The sequence below is a fragment of the Augochlora pura genome, chromosome 7 (genome assembly GCF_028453695.1).
Source record: "Augochlora pura isolate Apur16 chromosome 7, APUR_v2.2.1, whole genome shotgun sequence".
Classification (NCBI taxonomy): domain Eukaryota; kingdom Metazoa; phylum Arthropoda; class Insecta; order Hymenoptera; family Halictidae; genus Augochlora; species Augochlora pura.
Genome location: NC_135778.1, coordinates 17,581,749 through 17,602,621, shown reverse-complemented (window position 1 = coordinate 17,602,621; position 20,873 = coordinate 17,581,749). Strand labels below are relative to the sequence as shown.

The 20,873-nt window shown below is 42.8% G+C and overlaps 2 protein-coding genes across 2 annotated transcripts in view; one reads left to right on the top strand and one right to left on the bottom strand.

Annotated features, from left to right (window-relative positions):
- The window catches only part of Nca (neurocalcin homolog), a 363,134-nt gene that overhangs the window by 187,864 nt on the left and 154,397 nt on the right, over nucleotides 1-20,873 (bottom strand). The window lies entirely within an intron of this gene.
- On the top strand, nucleotides 896-19,790 carry LOC144473609 (uncharacterized). The gene is given in 9 exon segments (XM_078187638.1): nucleotides 896-1,234; nucleotides 3,292-3,834; nucleotides 3,925-4,221; nucleotides 16,364-16,820; nucleotides 17,310-17,598; nucleotides 18,119-18,218; nucleotides 18,608-18,727; nucleotides 18,977-19,132; nucleotides 19,737-19,790. Coding segments are annotated over 9 exon segments (2,355 nt in total).

Here is a 20,873-nt window from a genome sequence, read left to right as displayed (position 1 = left end):
CTAAAAGGCCAGATAGCGGAGCTGATGAAGGAGGTTGTCCGGCTCCGCCAGGTAGACGAAGGGAGACCGGCGGAAGAAATGCCGCCGCCCCCGACGCCGACTGTGGCGAGATCGCCAGCAACGAGAGCGAAATCTCAGCGGGCATCGGAGGCGAGCCGGCTCATGGAGCAGATCGGCCCTATGATAGACGCCAGATTGGCGTCTTTTATAGCGTCGGTCAAGAGGGAGCCCGCTCCACTGGCAGTGGCGCCGGCTGCGAAGCCCGCGGTCTCCGCGGCCTCCGCAATCACACCCTCGCCGAAAATGGCGAAGGGTGTGATTAAGAAAGCGAGAAAGGAGAAGAAGCGAGGTGCCGTAAGCGCCGAGCCGCGGAGGTCCGCAAAGGCGGCCCCCACCAGCGCGACGCCGGCCCACAAAGCCCAACCTTCACCTCCCCGCGGTGTGGGCCGGTAACATTCTTACACAAGAAGATTGGCGAACGAAGGCCCTGGCACGGTATTTGCTGGGGGCAGTTTAGCGTGAATCTCGTTGACCGTCATCAGCGTTAAGAGTAAAGGGAGTCTTAATACCGATATACCTATCTACATTATTATAGTACGTGATCGGACAGTGGCTGGGTCCGTCACTTTAGCTGGAGTATTATGCCCTACCATCCCGTTGGTGCGTGAGAAGGTGCTCGACACCCGCCACCAACGGACTAAATCAATATTCGATATAAAAATTATGCTGGGTTTTATTTATGGATTCAGACCGTCTATAGCGAATGTACAGAAGAAGCCCTCCCTGAATTGGGTTATTACTATAACTATAAGAGGGCGCACATAGGAGCAGAAGACTACCGGTGGGTGACAGTGGTGCAGTCACTCACGAATATAATCGCTGTAGATAAAGAGGCATGAGGGTGTCAGTAAAAGATGTCCTTCCGCCGACATGGAGGCAAGACTGGGAGCTCTGGACTTGCGAAGTGGACCAACCCGGCACCTTTGCAGGCGGTATTACCGCTGCTTTTCTATCTGTAGCTGGAAACATTTTGTTTCCAAGTGCGTATGCCCGTAGTGGCGCGGAAGCACACCAGAGCCACCCTCTAGGTGGCCTGGTTGAAATTAACACCAGCGCGACGCCCATACCGCCGCCTCCACCCTCAACGGAGGTATCGGGTCCGCCCGTGGAAACATGGGCAAAGGTTCTGGGCCGCAAGGCCAGGAGGACGGAGGCGGCGGTCCAAGTCGCCGTTGTAACGGCAAGGGTTAAGCGACAAAGTAAAACGGCTGGGATTCAGAAGAAGATGGCCGGTACCCCCCCCCCCCCCCCCAAAAAAAAGGGGCCCCACCCACCACGACGCTCTTCCGATCGGGGGGCCGTAGCGAAGCGGTACCGGCGGGGGGGGGGGGGGGCTACCTATGCGGAGGCGATGAGGATGGCCAGGGATAAAATAAACCTGGCCGACCTGGGCATCGCCTCCGTTAAACCCAGGAGGGCCGTAACGGGGTCCCTAGTTTTGGAGGTATCGGGCGTCGAGGGTCTACGAAGGCCAACGCCCTAGCGGCCAAAATGGCCGAGGCACTGGCAGGGACGGGGTTGCGGGTCGTGAGGCCCACAAAGAGGGGAGACCTCAGATTTAGGGGCCTTGTCGACTCTGTCACCCCGCAGGAGGTAGCGGCAGTCGCCGCGAAAATCGGAGGGTGCCGTGTGGAGGAGGTTAAGACCGGAGAAATCCGGTCGTCCTCCTCCGGACTGGGCACCCTATGGGTCCAGTGGCAGCCGCAAGGAAACTTACGGTCGCGGGGAAAGTGACGGTTGGTTGGACCCTGGCGACCGTAGAGGCCCTGAGCGCCCGGCCTCTTCAGTGCTACCGCTGCATGGCCATGCGCCCCGCAAGGCAGCGGTGCACCGCCGCCAAGGATCGGACCGGTCGGTGTTATGGGTGCGGCGAGACTGGCCACAAGGTCAGCGAGTGCAACACCGCGCCCAAGTGCCCGCTGTGCTCTTCAGCGGGCAAACCAGCCGGGCACCGCCTCGGCAGCCGGGCGTGTCCCGCCAGCGCGAGGGGAGGTCAGCGGCCCAAGACGGGCAGAAGGAGGGGGGGGGGGGGGGCAGCGGCCCCCTCTTCCGCTGTGGCAGTAGTTGCAGGAGTGCCAACTCATGCACCCACTGCTGCCACCAGCGAAGATGGCGGGCCGACAAGGCCCCGAAGGCCGCCGAACACACGGCGACCATGGATTTAGAACAGGCAGTGTAATGGGGCCCAATTATACAGGGCAACTTAAACTGCTCGGCCAGCGCGCAGGACCTCCTGCACCAATATCTGGTCGGGCAGGGTGCCGGGTTGGCCGTCGTGGCGGAGCCATACAGAATACCCGAAAATCCAAATTGGATAAGGGACTCCGTGCCGGCTCCGTCGCTATTTTTTGGGCAGGGCAGCCGGGGTTTCCGCCGCTATCGCTCATTGAGCCCGGGCAGGGATTCCTGGCTGCCGACTGGGGAGGAACCGCGGTGGTGGCGGTGTACGCACCCCCCAGATGGCGCCTCGGGGAGTTTAACCGGCTTCTGGAGGGGCCGGGGATCCTGGAATGGGCGGCGGGACTCGAGCTGTGTTTGCTTAACACAGGCTTGGTCCATACGTGCATGCGGAACAACGGGGGCTCTATAGTTGACCATTCATGGGCAACGCCCCCGGCTGCGCGCCGTATCATGGGGTGGAGAGTGGCGGTCGAAGCCGAAACGTTGTCGGATCACCGATACATCGTGATCGACCTCTCCACTGAAACCCCCCGTCGTCGCCCTAACAGCGACAGTGGGGGATCGCCACCACCGCGGTGGGCCCTAAAAAGCCTCAACCAGGACGCTCTGATGGCGGCAGCCCACGTCGTGGCCTGGCCAACTACATCGGCCGGGCCTGTCGACGGGTAGGTGGAAGCATGTTGTTTCCGAGGCGTTATGACGTCAATCTGCGACGTCGCTATGCCCCGGGCCAGGGTCCACCCGAGGAAGGCGGTGTACTGGTGGTCGCGTGCGATTGCGGAGCTACGCATAAACTGCGTACGCGCGCGGCGCCAGTACACCCGAGCTCGTCGACGACGACGCCCCGATGCGGAGCGGGATGCACAGCTGTATGGGCAATGCAGGGAGACGGTGGTTGCTCTGCAGCTGGCCATCGGGCGAGCGAAAGCCCAGGCATGGAAGGACCTCCTCGACTCGTTGGATCGAGATCCTTGGGGGCGCCCCTATCGTATCGTTATGAGACGATTTCGTCCCTGGGCGCTTTCTATTACGGAGAGCCTTGACCCCCAGCTACTCGGGAGGGTCGTGGACGCCCTGTTTCCCCTATGTGTGGAGGCGTCCCGGCCTTATCCCGAGACGGAGGATCACGCTTGGTCCTCCGAATTGGGGGTCACCGAGGAGGAAATGGCTAGGGCTGTCATATGGCTCCGGGGCAAGAATATTGCTCCGGGACCAGACGGAATACCTGGCCGCGGCAGGGTGCTCGCCATGAGCGTCCTGGGGATGAGGCTTATGGCCCTTTATATGGCACTACTGAGGTCGGTGACATTCCCCGACCTCTGGGAGCTCAGTCAGATAGTCCTATTAAAAAAGGAGGGGAGGCATCTGCCCCGCGATAACCCCGATCTGGTGGTCAGCAAGTTGAACTTCCGAGAGGGACGGTCGACGATCAACGCTTTCGACCGCATCAAGTCCCTCTCGGAGGGGGCCGTGGCACGGGGCGGGGTGAGCGTGGCGGTATCATTAGATATCGTCAATGCTTTTAACACCCTGCCCTGGTCCGCCATTATGGAGGCACTCCTTGTCTACCGGGTGCCTCCTTACCTGAGGGCGGTTATCGGGGCTTACCTGCGGGACAGACGCATAGGGTACCCTGACCAGTACGAGTGGACACGGAGGGGAGTTGAGCGCGGGGTCCCATAGGGGTCCGTTTTGGGCCCACTGCTGTGGGATCTCGGATATAATTCCGTCCTGGAGGTCCCACTCCCTGACGGGGCCACTACAGTCTGCTATGCAGGCGACACTTTAGTGGTCACCGTCGGGGACTCCTTCGAGAGGACCATTCGACGAGCGGAGGTCGCGGTGGCGGCCGTCGTCGCGAGGATCCGCGATCTGGGGTTGAGGATTGCCCATGAAAAGACCGAGACCTCGGTGCAGGGCACCCCAGAGATCGTGTATCCGAGTGGAAGGAGCCTGTGTGGAGGTGAGGTCCGAGATGAGGTATCTCGGGCTGACCCTCGACAGCCACTGGAGTTTCGGGGCGCATTTCGACCGCCTCGTCCCCCGAGTGGAGAGGGCGGCGGCTTGCACGAGCCACCATTTGCCCAACCTCGGAGGACCTCGGGATAGGGTGCGCCGCATATATTTGGGCATGGTACGGTCTATGACCATGTATGGGGTCCCAGTGTGGGCCCCAGCGGTACTGGCTGGCCGGCGTAGGAGACTTAGAAAGCTCCTACGTCGGCTATAAAGGCGGATGGCAATCCGCCTCATTAGAGGTTACCGTACCACGTCCACCGTGGCGGCGTTGGCTTTGGCGGGGAATCTCCCCTTTGAGCTCGAGGCGGTGGTGTGAGCCTACGTATATAGGACCCGCATCGTCAGCCGAGAACGGGGATCCCCGTCGGAGCCGGAGGCGGCCCAAGATCCCGAGCTTCAGGCCCGGCGACTGCCGTGGGCTACATGGCGTGAGGAACTACGAACCCACGCCAGCCAACGCGTTGCCGAGGCTCTCCTGTCACACCTTACCAGGTGGCGGGAGAGGCGGTTCGGAAGGCTCACTTACCGAGCGACACAGGTAATAACTGGCCATGGTAGTTTTGGCCAATACCTGTGTCGCATCAGTAAGGAAGCGACGACGGCGTATCACCACTGCGACGGTGCGGTGGGCTCGGCGCAGCACACGCTGGAGGTGTGCCCCGCCTTCTCAGCTCTGCGCCGAGTCCTAACAGCCGAGATGGGGCACGACCTCTCGCTCCCTGGCGTAATTGGGGCAATGCTGAGAAGCGAGAGAAAGTGGAAGGCGGTGACCTCCTTCTGTGAGCAGGTAATGGTGCAGAAGGAGGCCGCCGGGCGGGGTCGGGAAAGACAACGAATAGCCGACGCCGCCGGTCGTGCCCAGGGCCAACCCTATCCCAGACACCCAGTGGCCTTGCGCAGGAGTGTGCGCAGGGCCCGAAGGAGGTGACCCTAGCAGGCGGTGTGATGTATTTACCGCCGCTTGCCGAGAATGAGGGGGATAAAAAAATTTATTCCCTGTAAATGAAGGGGGGGGGGGGGGTGACAATGGGGATGTCACCCCGGGCGGCCGAGATGTCCAGGGCGGGGGCCCTGGGCATTATAAATGGCCGCCGGGATTTGAGCGGTGCGGGGCGCGGCCCCCCGCTCCACCGTATCAATTGATGAGGGGGAGGGCGTAACCCCCCCCCCCCCGGGACGCGGCCGCCCATCTAGAAAGCGATGGCCGGCCAAGGCGAGGGAGAGCCGCGGTGGTGTTCACCTGAGTTCCCGTGGCTCCCCCTTAAAATTGCCGAAGATGGAACAGCGCCCAAGGTCGCCGTGGAGGTTTTTAGTGGGTCAAAACCCACACTACCCCGCGTCAGACACCCCTGAAGCGGCGTGGGGTGTCTGACTTGCAGATTTTCCTCCACGTAAAAAGAAAAAAAAAAAATTCTGCCATCACATAAAGTAGTAATCTAAAATTAATTAAGTCATAGATTATTCGTTTTTTAAATATTTTCCTCCAAAACTTTGCAATGTAGTTCTGCAAAATAAAGCTGAAATGTATAAAAGCCGATAAATAAAACAATTAATATGTGTTGGTATTTAAATAAATAGACTTTGATGTACCATTCAATTTTTCATTATGTCGCACCAATCGCAAGGTATACCGATTACCATCTTGTTACAAACATTTTTGTAACCCTGCGTATATGTTATATCGTATTTCGGCTAGACTGCAATCTTATGTACGCGTCACATTAACATGAAATTAATGCAAAATGAAATGCATACTACCGGGTCGTAGTCATATAAACGACTGCAAATGTTTCGAAGAAAGGAGAGACGTTTCCGAAATTCCAGGAACATTTCCCTGTAATTTCTTTCTCATTCAGATTTCCCCGAAGTAGCACATTTCTTCGACGTAATTTCCGTTGGTACGCGAGCACTTTATTCCAGGGACCATAACTGTTATAATTAGACTGCAGATTTTATGCATTTATCAGAGAAATGACTATCTGTAATCCGAAATAGTAGAGGGACTAAAAGCATTCAATGATATCGATGCATCACTTTCAAACTACTAACTTTAATTTAAGTCTTTCGCATTCCAAAAATTAAAATAACAATCAGTTTGTTTGAACACACTGCAATCAAAATGAATGTAAAAAATTAGTCAGAAATTAATGGCAAGCAAGTGTTAATCATGTGGTTTTTCGAATAATTTCCCTGAGATTTTGAGGATAATAACTTCGATTGGAATAATAAACACGTTTTTGTGACTGATATTTTTCACAAAATATTACCAAACAACTGTTATTTTCAGTCTTCGCTATTTTCAACAGAAAACAAGTTTTCTCGGACGGTTCAACTTTTGCGAGTTCATATATCTACTAATTCGTAGCTCTTTTCAGCCGAGAGACTGAAAATGCACGGTCCGCAGTAGTTTTTTTATCTCTCCGAATAGGTGGTAATCACTGAACGCTATATCAGTGGAATAGGAAGACGCGATGGTAATCCTCGGGGTTGTGATATAAGGTTGCTTCTATAAGGAGTAAATGTGAATTACCCAGATCTTTCGTACCTTCGAAATTATCACAAGCTTACAGAAGTATGTTAACAGAAGAAATTCATTTTTGTCGTTCTTCCGTTCTGCCTAGTTATCGCATAATATTAATCCACAGAATTTGCTTGATAACGATCAGGATTAGTATCGCTCTTGCGCAATTTCTTGAGAAACTCTCACGTTTTAATGAGCGCGTTTAAAAGGACTCGAAAAATCTACCAGTATGCAAAGTGTTCATAAGCTATTAAGTGAACCATCGACGGTTAATTCGGTTCAAGGCCATTTTCGATCACCTTGCATAGTTACATAGTGTCGTGTCACCAACTTAACCTGCGAGTCTAGCGCGCGTGAGAGAGAAACGCGAGCACGATGGAACATGACAACAGCTATGTCCATTTGATCAGTAACGCAAGTGTTTCGGCTGGTATTTATGCCTCCCGCCCGCTTGCTTCACGCCGAAAATTTGCAACCAGCTAACGGGAACAAGATCGAAACATTTAAGAAATCTCCCAACATTTTATTCTTGCTGTGAGTGGAGGAACAATTGCTTTATTCGTATTAATTCATTCTCGAGGGTACACTAACAATGGTATGGACCCGATAATTTCCTGCACGCTACAAAACTGAACATATTGCAGTGAAACATTTATCAACGCATATCCCGCGTAAAACCAAAATACACCAGAACTTTCAGCGACGTTTTTCTCTTATTTTTGGGTATAGATTAAACGGCTGTTGTTTAAGTAGAAAAATCTGGGAACCCGCCCCCCTTGTACAACGGGTTGCAACGAAAACGGCAATGCGTTCCTGTCGAGTATTCATGCTGAAATTACACTTCTAACTACACTGTAACTGTGCAAACTCCAACTCGCCGAATCTACATACACGCAACCGGGGAACATCGGGCATGGTCGCGCTGTTGGAACAACCATGGCTTGCAGATTGTTGCTCGAGTGTCGAGCTGTGGGAACACGACCATCGTATTCCAAACTTGTCGTACTAACGGAGACTGTCAGAGGATTTTCCCTTTCCGTTCACGAAGTATTCGGCTTTATGCTACTAAACGATCGATCTCTTTAACATTAAACCTATCCAGTTCTAAAAGTGACTAACCCGCGTGGTTGATCGAGAAGAATGATAAGATTGAATTTATTTAGACTAGTCACGATTTATATTCTAACGTGATTTCGGACAACAACCTCAAAAATTTCACAAAATTAAAGTATTTTATATAATCTGTTGTGTTAAAAATCTTTTTCATTGTAACTTAAAAAGTAAATTCGTAATTATAATTAGCATTATTTCATAATTTTATTGGTATTATTTATATCTGTTTTATAACCAATTAAATATTATGCACATTTATATAATTATATGAAATGAAAGCAGAAATATTTTAGTGTTATATTGTAATAATTCTTCACAAAGAGATACGCTAGATTAAATTGCCTTCACACGCGCGTTCCCTTGAAACTAATAAGTAAGACAAGGGATTAAGAAAAGCGAGTGAGGCCTGAAAAAAAGGAAGCATTCTATTTAAAAAAAAAGAAGCGAACGACTTGCAAAGGCATGAATCCAGTGTGCTAAACCCGTGTAAGAGAACGTTCGTACAATGGGTGTTCATATAACGGAGATTCCACTGTACATTGATTTTGTGACATGTTCGAGGTAGCTAGGTTGGCAAACATCCCATAACACATATCAATAGACCCCTCTGAATGGCCCTACAGCATCCCAGGAGAAAATATCTAAAGAGACCCATGTTTTCCGCTGTTGCTGATGAAAACAACCCTTTTAAAATTCTAGAACACGACCCTCCGTGTAAGGACGGAAGTGCGACATCTGCCGGTTTACACCTGGATCAAGACCCCACATCGCTGGGTACAAAGGCAAACGAGAAAAACATAGCTCCCGTATAGCACTGTCATGGATGAGGGTGTATTTACATAAACGCCATGAACCACGCTCCACTCTCTGTCTTTCAGTGGACCGAGCTTAGATATTCGTCACAAGAGATTCTGCTCACCCTCAGGGCATATCGGGGTCACCGGTATTATATAGTATCTTTTCCGAGCAAGGCGTGCTTACAATTCCAGTCTGGTTTTTTCTTTAAAGAAGAGACCTGAGGCCAGCTCGTCCGTAGACCACTGACACAGAGAGGACGCAACGCTTGTTACGTGTTTAGTACATTATCATACTGCGTTCTTACCTTTCCAGTCTCGACCGCAACTACACCTCCATCGCTGACTCGATAAAGCAGATTCCTTCTGTCACGGGATAATTCGTTACACCTTAATGCGCGTCGTGCTTCTAAAGACAACCAAAGTGTTTAAATCAATTCACGGCTATAGAATTTCAATTTTTATCATTTAGAAATTTCTTTTATCAGCAAAAAATTTCGACTACGGATTGAACAGAAACAATCTCTTGCCGAATATTTCAACTAAAGTATAAAATCAACATGGTATACTTTTATAAAGTTGATTTTATACAGCAACGTGAATATTCACGGAAAAAATATATTGTTTCCCGTTTGACACAGCCAAGTTCAAAACAGTTCTACTAAAGATTAATTTCTTGCACCTGATAAGTTTTCTGTATTAGCTACGTTTTTCATCTGAAAATATACAGGGTGTCCCAGCTTCGGCTGTACAGCAGGAAAGATCATTTTATGTAAAAAAGATTGAAAACAAAGAATAAAGTATCTTTAATTAAAGCTTCGTTATCGCTGAAAATCACTTTTAGTGTTCAGCATTTTCAAAAATACTTTTGCAATAGTAAAGTTAATAACTGAGTTACATTTAAATCCATTCTAAGTCCATCTGAACTATTTCAAACCATAGTTACAAATACGTATTCGCGAACCTACTGAATATTTAAAGTCAATTTTCTCGACAACTGAAACAAAAAAATTGTATTCCTTGTCTTCGATTTGTTTTCTCATATATGATGATCTCTTTCTTGATTGTACCACCGATGCGAGGACCGCTTATACGTAAATGTCTTTCGCCAGACCTCTAATAGCTTCGAAAATTAGGAGAGTGGAGAAACGGCTGCGGTAGTATCTTGGGTAAAGAGGTGGCTAGCCACTAACGTATTCACATTAGGTTAATTTCAATACGACGTCGCGGCGTCTCGATTCCCAGACGTTTCTATAAGAAAATTTAGTTTTTTCGATCCAATATGATTCACGAAATGAAAAATACATGAAGCACGTTGTTTGAACGTCATTAGAATACCTATGTACCTTTAAGAAACAGAGTTTTCAATGGAAAATGAGTGAAACCAACGCATACGTTGCGACTAAGTCACTATACGTATTTATTTACTTTTATTCCGAGATTTCGACCACAAAAGAATTAAATTGTGTTTCGATTTTTAAAAAATAAATCATATTCATGCTATAGTGTAAGCAATTAACAGTGTAAACCACTGATGAGGATTTATATTCTATTTCCTTTGGAATCTCTTTTTTATTTAAAGTGACAACATTGACGGTGACTATGTTATATAAAAATTTGCTGTACCGTATATCGTACTTTCTTTTTTAACAAAAAATATTCAAACTATTAATGAAATATTGATATCTTGTTTAAACATTTTTGACATTAAAATGTTTAAAATAACACGAAATATGTTTGAGAATCTGTTTGGTGGAGGAATCCTGCGTGAACACCTCCGCAACTAATACTTCGCGATATAAACTATCTATCGGATTGTAAAGACGATTACGCTGGGCGACGGAGTAGATTAGTCCCGCTGTCCGTCTAATTAAAGATGAACAGCTGTTTTCCTTTTTAGCGTATAAAATGTATCGCTACAGTGACACGAAGTCGAACTGCAGGAATGTAATAATTGATCGTTGTGTTGCGAGTCCGGATCTTGAAGACTGAACTTGAAGTACTATATAAATATAGACCAAGTTCTATGGTCTAAGGTGGAAGCTGGATGTATCTAACTCGACTCTGGTTGGATGAGGGACGATGTTGAAAATACGTTGATTTGTCGCTATATAAGCGATGATGAATACTTGTTACGAATAATACGGCGGATGGCCAAGAATACTTGCAGATAGAATACAGAATACTAGAAATTGCGAGTTTCGTGCCAGTTTTATAATTTTCCCGAAAGAACGCTCGAACGCGGATTGGCTACCGGTGAGGTGGAGAGGGAAGTCAAAGGGCCCGGCGTGACGTAGGACGGGAAAGCCCAAGCTAGTGACGTAGGTCCCCGAAACCCAAACGAGCGGCCGGCGCGGCCCATCTGGCAACCCTACCATAAACCGGGAAAACTAATTTCGACGAAATCACTTTACAATCGGCTGCATTAATAAACCGATTTAGTTGAAATGCGATTTCTTAATGTGATTTCGCGATATAAAAAGAGCACTATAGTAATAGCCTACTAAATTGAAAAATACGGAATTTGAAGAAGGGCTATAAAGGCGTAATTCCGTTGTAGGACGGAACAGAACAATTTCGTGTAAGTAACACAGTGGCGAACAAAAGTATTGGGATAACTAGCTTTTACTATATATTTTAACATTACTATATTATACATATTGTATTATCATATATTAAATTTATTTATATTTTATGTGTAAATCATTGTATAATAGTAGACACAATAATAATGATAATCTTTCAATAAGTTAATATCAGTCTATTCGTGACGTTCATATACAATTATACATATATAGTAATTAAAAATTGGATCAATTGCTGTATTATGTGAGCTCGTTTTTATTATGAATACGTATAGAGAATATGAGTGATCGAGAGTCTGATGAAGAAGGATAGAGGATGTAATACAAAGGACATCTGGAGGTATGAATATGACACTTGACAACGATGACCAAGGGAGTGGGGTGTCAGTGATGTGCCCAAGAAATATAGCGAGCAATAATCGTATAGTTTAGTGCATAATTTAATTTAACTTTTCCATGTTATTAAATAATTTTTTATCTTTGAGTAAAAGTATACTCTTGTCCTCTTGTCTTCAATTGTAAATGTATAACTGTTACATTAAAGCGGACAAAAATTTAATTTTTTAAAAACTAAGAGTATTATTAAAATACAATTTTCAAATAAAATCTGGAATAAAAAAGCTTTAAATTTGTGGCGGAATATAATTTATAGCGTAAATTAAAACTGAATCATAAATATAAAAGCATTATTTAAACCTTCTCTAACTCGCCTCATCTGGAAATGGTGAAATATCTAATATCAACCTTTTATATGTCTATACTAAGGCTTTTATCTTCATTTAGTATAACTGAATTTTAGCAACGAATTAATATTCTTGCTATCGATAACTGTGATTACTAACAAAAAAACTATTTCCGTCATTCGTAACGGTGATTATTGGCAATCAAAATCAGTTTAAGCAAAATTGAATTGTTATACTTGAATTTTCTCTCGTTTTGGTTGCAACAGTTATGGTCTCTGCACTGCCGGTTCTGTAAGATGGTAGGCAAGTTAGGTAACCGCAACTCACACGGCAGGTGCAAGCAGTCCACCCCGTAGTGTAGGGTTACCGCTGCCACCACTATGGTCGAACTTCACCATCGGCTGGCTAAAGTAGGGAGAATTAAATGCCCTCCTTCTCCTCTGCGGCTTAGAAGACATCGGGGAATAGGATGTGTGGGTTCGGTGAGGCGAATTATCAAATAATTTATTCAACAGATATTAAAATATTATATCTAACTTGATCCGATGAGAAATTAAATGATCTCTCTCTCTCTCTCTCTCAGCCCACCTCTCCCTCTCTCCACCCCATCTACCCCTCATCTTTCTCAGACTGCGCTCAACATATGTTTATCTCTTTTGCGGACACACATTATAATACACAATACAACATTCACTAGATAAAACATCCTGATCATATTATAACCATAAACTACTTAATGACAAAAGTACTAAATGTACTAAATGCTCTCATTCATCAAATTCATTCTCATTCGCACATCTCTGGCAAAAAGTATTCGAAAACCTTTTAAAATGCAACAACTTTTTTAAATCCACCAAATAACTTAAATTGTTTGTTTTTCAAAAGTTTCAAATCGACTGGTCCAATTTTAAACAGATACGGCTGATTTAACAAATAAGTATGTTTCGAACGTAGACGTGCGTTGATATTTACTACGTGGTCTAATATACGCGAAGAATATTGAAACAAAGCAAGAGCAAAATAATGTAGGAGACATATAGTAGCAAAGCTACGATCAAGGTGAGTACCGTTAATTACACGTGGTGAACGATGCTCGGTAAATTGATCGATAATGCCAGCGCAGAGAAACGACATAAAGTTTTAAGCATCGCCTAATGAAGCCATTAATGATACCGTTCATAAAGTTACAGCTGCGACTCAGTGTAGGTTCTCTTTGGCGTAAACCATCGAGCTAAAATTTCCCACAAAACACAGGTGTACAGTACATTACCGTAGCAACTTCTAATACGCTAAAGCGGAAAATGTCAATAAGCGGACCTCAAAAGATAATGATTACGAAAATGTAATGTGGAAAGCAAGTGATACCATTTAAAAGCCTAATACACAGGGTGTCCGAAAAGTGACAATTAACAATCCGGAAATGGGGGATACCTGAGATTATTCCAAACAATTTTTTTCTTTACAAAAATGATTTCTGAGGCATTGTTAACGAGTTATTAACGAAAAACGTAGACCAATGAAAGGCAAGTATCGCTGACGCGAGGCGGTTGAACCAATGAGCGAAACTGGGCTTAGGCGACTCTTGACGCGTCCAAAATGGATGTTGTCATATAATCTGCGATAAATCGCCTAAAAAAAATCGTAGATCACTTCCGTTTGGTTCGTTGGAAAGCTGAAGCTTCCCTCTTAATAGTCATGGTAGTTGTTTCCGCGAGAATAATTTTTACAACTTTTCACGGAAGCTGGAACATGATTCGAAGTTTGCTCGCCTGGACTCTAATAAAAAAAATAGAAACGATAAAAATAGCTTAGGGCCTCTGAAAGAGCAGACTTTCCCCTTTAAAATGAGCCTAGGCTGATCTCCGTGCGATTATTTTGAGCGAAATTAGAGCAGCACAAAGATAGAGCGAACTCGTCAACGACGCCCCGAAAATCTTTTTTGTAAAAAAAAAAGTTGTTTGAAATAATTTCAAGTATCTTCCATTTCTGGATTGTTACACATTTTTCGGGCACCCTGTATTTGTAGTATCATTTTTCAACATTTCCTGAATCAGCTAGTAGTCTATTTAATTGTTTTATTTGTAAAATTTAGTGTTGAGAGTAAATTTTGGGCAAATGGATCCAGTATCGCACATTTGCAGGAAATATAACATGTCAATCATTTTTATATTAATCCTTTCCATTAATAATTTTCTCATAAAAAAGTTGGTGAAGAAGGTACCTTAGGCAACATACTTTAATCTTGATCCCCAAACGCAATATTTACCTTTGTGCCCACACATTTAGACTCTCCAAGTTTTTCTACACACGACCCTTTACTGGACACGAGTCTCTTCTGCGCGCCAATGTCGATGAGAACATTCGTCGATGATTTCATAGTGCGGTAAATGCAAGCTGCCGATGAACTGAAATCGAGGAGAACACAGTCGGTGAAGGAGTTGTCGATAATTTCTACTCCTGCCTCTACGACTATTCCAGAAAAAATCAGTTGTGTGGCAGATGATCGGCTGTCTTTCACGTCTTAATTCAAACAGAAAAGTTAAGTTTATTTGGGTTAACATGCGTAATCTCTGAAACATTGGAAAATACGAGGTCAAACGCATCGGTTGTATATGTGACTTGTACCTCTTTGTCACAATGCTATTAAAAGTGATCAATAAAAAGGAGCTCGGAATTGTATTGCAGAGATTGATCAAAACATAATTGTACCGTGTAATCAACGCTTCTGTTCCGTCTCGGAACAACAAGTCTGATGGAAAATGTTCAACACAAAGGCTCTGCGAGTGCAAGAAAATTTAACCCCCTCCCATGCCATTTAGCTCGACGAAACTCGGGCCCGAGCGGTCCGCATCAACGCGCGCTAAACAGACCAGACTGATGTTTGTAAACAGTCGCAATACGATCCGAAATGTATGTGTCGCCCAAGTATGTGTTCGCGACTCAAACTCGCGATATTTATGTTTGGCCCAAGTAACTGTTCGCGAGTCTGACTCGCGATATTCATGTTTGGGCAAAAATCTTCATCGCGACTCTGACTCGTTAAAGTACGGGAAGGGGTTAAAGCCATAAATCGGTCGAAGTCGCTCCTCCTCAGAAAATCCATCGGGCGACCGACCGACTGACCGACCACCACACGGGTCTACAAGCGCCCTTCAAACAATCAATCGTGATTGGTTCTTTACCGGATCCCCAAAATCATATAAATATAAGGCATTTTGTAACCTAGGCAGTTTAGAAACAGTCAGTCAAACAGTCAGGAGTGAGAGTAGCGCAGGAAGGAAACGAGGCTGATCGGCAGTGATGGAGTGACAAGCGAGCAGCAACCAAAGGAAACAACCACCAAAGACAAGGAAGAACAACGAGAATAAGGCATCGCTACCACCCATCGATCCAACATCCGCACCGTCACATCCGAAACATTTCCCATTTCAAATATCGTTAAACCTTCAATAAATTGTTAATTACCAAAATCTCGTTGATTCCTCAATCATCTCAACACACGCGCCTCCGAGTGATCTGCGGCAATTGAGTACGCGGACTCGACGCAACATACCTTTCTATCCTTACTTTCGTAGTTTCAAAGTTCTTCTGCACGCAACTCTCGTGTATGTATTATACAATATAATTATTGTCTAGCTCTGCTCCTGTATCTTTATGATTATTTTAGAATCCACTTTTGAACACGAAACAATTATCATTTGCAATGCAATTTAATTTGAAAAAGACAACTTGGAATAGTCCGCGTATTCCCAGAGTCGCTAAAAGATTCAAACACAAACGTATCAGTAGCATACACAACTACCTCGTCTCATGCACAAACGATGCTATTACAATAGATCAATGAAAATAAGCGTGCAGTTTCATAGCAGGTTGATACAAATTTAATTCAAACGTGTAATGAATCCTTCTTTCGAGAGGCAATTACGTTTCAGTTTCCACATGTCCCATGCTTCCGTCATTATAGGCAATTGAATTTACTGACTCGTCGCAGCTGAATAAAGAAAACTGATAAGCCGCGGCATTATATGTTCGGAGCTCAAGAAGAGAACACGATGACAGTAAGACAATCGGGGTGCTGTGTAATCGGTTGTGACATGTGAAACGTTTGTGTCTATGAAATCAAAAAATATCGTTACTATAATAAAATAGTTGCTCTTCGCTTAAATTCGAACATTTAACAAATCAAATCTAACGTAACATTTTCCTTCTGATCTGCTTGTAAAATTTAGTTTCGTATATACATATAATAGTAACATCTTTTCAACATACGAGCAGACAAATGAATAGGCGAAGCAGTATAAAACTGGATACATATTCGGGGACAAACATTTCATATCTGACACTTTCGGTATTATCTTTTCTTTTTTCAAAATGGCAGGCAAAATGATTGATGGCTAATGTTTCTAGGACGACGACTTGATCGTAGTGAAAGATCCTTTCATTATCAGTGAATATATCTTGTCGTTGAGCGGCTTGTGGCCGCAGCAACCCGCCCCAGTATTATTCACAGTGTATCAGGCGTATCTATTGGGGGTGGTGATATGCCATTTGTACGCCACAACTGATTATCTGAATCATATAATGTTGTTTACCGTAAATTTGATGTCAACTATTATCAATGCTTTCAATGTACCTACGATGTTTATTATCCGGTTAAGCAAGAACTTGAGACGAGTCACTGACCAGGTAAGGGAAGAAATCAAGGAAGAAAACATTTACGTTAACATGGAGGAGAAGCGACTGTATCACAGATACAATAACATCTCCTATAAGATCAGCAAATATGCAACGATATTTCATTGCGGCTTGTCCATGTTGATGTTCCTCCGTCCGCTGATACATATGTTGGCACATTCCCACAAAGGTAATCAACAGTATCATTCAATAGTGCGATTCTTATACCACCATCATTGAAAACGAAAATTGTTTCTTCGTAAAACAGCTTAAACATTTGTCAATTTTTTCAGACGTAAACACAGATTATTTGTTAGTATAACATTATTGCTCGGTGACCGATAGTCTTATAATACTGCTAGTACAAAATTGACATTAATAAAGTTCTGTTGTATGGAAGTGAAATGTGATAAAATTTGTTAACACCGGTTCGGAAAAATAACAATGCGTACAAGTTTATTCAAGTCATAGTCCAGCGTACGGAAGAAAATGTTTTAATAGGGAATAGCTAAAAATTAGATTAAATAATCTCGAATTTTTCGAAATTGTACGCGGACTAGTTGGTTACCAATTTGAGAGATAATTTTTATTTTTTTATAAATATTGGCAGTTTCAACGAATCGTAAATAACATATAATTGATATTTAAACATAAATTTTCTTGTCTATCATTTTTGCAGGTCACGATAATATAACGGAACCTTACGAACTGCCTTACACACTTCATGTTTTTTTCGATTACAAGTACAACGCCCGTATCTACTTTACGATCTACGCAATTATATCCGGTGTTACATATGCAGGAGCGTACCATATAGCTGAAGTTAGCTTCATTGTTACACTGGTTCTGCACGTATGCGGCAGATTTTGCGTTCTGTCTTCTCGTATTAAAAAGTTACCAACAAATTCATCGTACCTATATCGAAGTAGCATAAAGGCTATTGTGCAGGAACATTTAAAATTGAGAAAGTAAGTGCGGTAATTTTGATTGTACTATGATTTAATCTAACGACACAGCAACGGCGTGCTTTCGAAAGAGTAATCAGATTTTCAAAACACGATTTCAAACCTACTCATACACATATATAAAATAGGTGTTGTATTGTATGTATATTAACTACTTATTGATATTTAAAGATAAAATAATAAAAGATAGACTTTATCTGTTATACACCACCATTAAATAACCACCAATAAATCAGAATTGTTCATAGTTCTATGTTTAACAAGTATGCGCTGGAAGATCACACCCTACTTTTAACTATTTCTTTTAAATTATTAAATAACCAGTTGCTTTGTTAAATACTGTCACAATATCTATAACGATACAAGGAAGAATAACTTTCCAGAAATAGAGAGCAAATATTTGCGAGTAGTGGGGTATGTATGTAAATTCGACCTTATTATTTTATTGCCCGTATGCATTAAATATGTATTGTAGGGTTTATTATCTTGTAAACAATTTATAAAGTTACATCATCTGTTTCAGGTTGTCGAGAAGGTTAAATAAAAGCCTTCACATGATCCTTCTGTGCGAATACATCAGTTGCACTGTCAGACTAGCCCTTTGCATGTATATTACCTTATTAGTACGTGACTGACTTTCTTCAAAATACAAATATTAATGTAAAACATATATTCTACGCATCAAATAATGCTTATCGATAAACGTGTAATTTCAACGACTAAATTGCAGTATGGAAAACTACGATTGGTTATGATACATTAGACACAAAATTTGATTTCTCTGAGAAATTGTAATATAGATTGTACTGATCCATTACTAGAAAGTGGTGCTAACTATATTTTGTATTACATTAATTACACAAAGAACAATTGAAGGTGACATCAACAGTCTTGAGTATCACGAGTAAACAGATCACACGAAGACAGTCGCTGCGAAAGTAAATTTAACATTAAAATGTGATATATAAAAAATTGTATTCTAATCTACGGAAATATTACTTACATTTCACAGGCATTTCGAATATTAATCGAATATTAATCGATCATTAGCATTAATTTTCTTCTGTTCTCCGTGGACTTGTTTGCTTACTTGTATGTGTATTCGTACATTGGGGAGCAACTGGCTAATGAGGTTTGTATCGCACCGTATAATACATCAATAATGATTTTCATCTACTATATACATGTAGTATAATTTTATTTCGATCGGGAGAGAAATATGATTCAAACTTCAAATTATTCTATCAAGCCGTTAATTATCTGCCGGTGACATGGTTTTTACTAACGATGTGTAGGCTGCATAACAAATTAAAATAACAATTTTGTTCGTATAATAAATGCTTTGTTAATTGAGGACTAACAGCATCGTAATCATGTTTAGTCGCAGAACGTGTGCGACGCATTCTACAGCATCGATTGGCCGGACGTGATAGACAAAGGTGGAAGAAGTTTGCTAATTTGTATGATAAACGGACAAAAGGCTGAATACCTGACTGCTGGAAAGTTCTATAAATTTTCGCTGTTTGGTTATATGGACGTATGTATTTTCAATTACTTCTGCCAGAACATAGATGGTGTTTTCGTCCCAGTACATTTTCAATGCTAATAAGGAAATGTTTGATCTGATTTAAAAGGTCAAGTTCATTTTGAAATATTCGCTAACATCGTATGAATAAAAAAATTGATTAATACAACTTAAGACAATTTTTCGTACTAACCACAGTCAGCATCAGTGGTTAGGATTAAAAGTAACAACGGTTAATGTGCATTCTCATTGTACGGTTGAAATTGTATAACTAAATAATATATAATTGTATACTATAATAATTGTATACTAAATACTATATATAACTAAAGCATAATAAAAAGACAAATGTGAATGGTCAATAATTTACACCATTTCGCACGGGTTTTATGAATTTATGCTAAATATAATATAAAATGTAGTTTCTAAATTGTTCCACTATTCTACGCAGCGAATAACTAGTGTAGTTAACGGAAGCTGTTGTAGCAAACAGAAAGGTTTTTGCGACATTGCAAATTATTTATTTATACATTCAAGATTAGTTTTGAAATGTATTACAGTTGGTAAAATAGCATTACATATTTTAGTTTATTTTTCAATTACATTTCTGTTATAGATCGTGAAATTTTCCATGGCCCTTGTATCGATGCTGCAAGCTACAATGGATTAGCACAAAGTACCAAAAAAGGGGTAATATACAGTAATGTCACAATAATCTCGGCACACCGTTTCTTATCGTTGTTATATTCTGGAAAAACTTAAAGTATGATTTTTCCCATCCTTCTCGGACAAGTGTTGTAACATGTCTAGTTCTCATAGTGAGTACATTGTAGTTTATTTTCTTTACGTGCTTGTTCATTCAAATTATGTTTAAACAATTGAAAGAATTTGTTATGTTACGATCACTGATCTTCTTATCAGTTCTTTACTTCTCCATTGTTGTTATTCTGAATAAATTGTTAGTATTGTTCATAATTATAATTATATTATTAACACACCACAATTTATACCCCTTCCATGTACTTCCTAGGAATTATTAAGTTCAAGGTATGATGTTAATATCTGTGTTATTCAAAATAATTTCGATAATTCCGATACATTCATTTTAAATCCACTTGACAAATTTATCCTACCACTTCATATTTTTATGTATGTTCTTAAAATAATCTCAAAATTCAAACTAAGTTTGGATGTATGCAAATATACCATCATTCGTCTTGCCGAGTTCAGGCATATGTATAATACTGGACGAAGATAGCACTATTCTGAAGTGATAGTTGTTAACCTAAATAAATAGTTATAAACGCTAAACGAGCAAATTTGGACAGCTGGTTCTCATGTAATAATCTAAAAGATACAGTTTTTAAAGGACGAGTTAAATAAAGGAGGAAAGAAGATTAAATAAAGTTAAAAAAGAACGTGTGACTTTAAAATACCAATAGCACTTAAGAAAAAGCAAAGTAAAAAGAGGTACAATATTAAAATGAATAATATTTACCATCATTAGAAGATATGAAGTCAAACGTTCACTGAGGAACGTATTGTCAGGAAAATTATCCCTCACCATACGATCGACATTCGTTTATTCCTTACAGCAACACACACATTCATTCGATTACTACTTACGAGCATGTCTATAAATTTAGTTGCTGCCTTCATGTACAATTGTAGTTTGATTTTTGTGATTGGAGCTTTTTTTAAACGTCAAAACTGTGAAGACAGAACGCTACCCAAGAACAGTAACTCCCTGCAG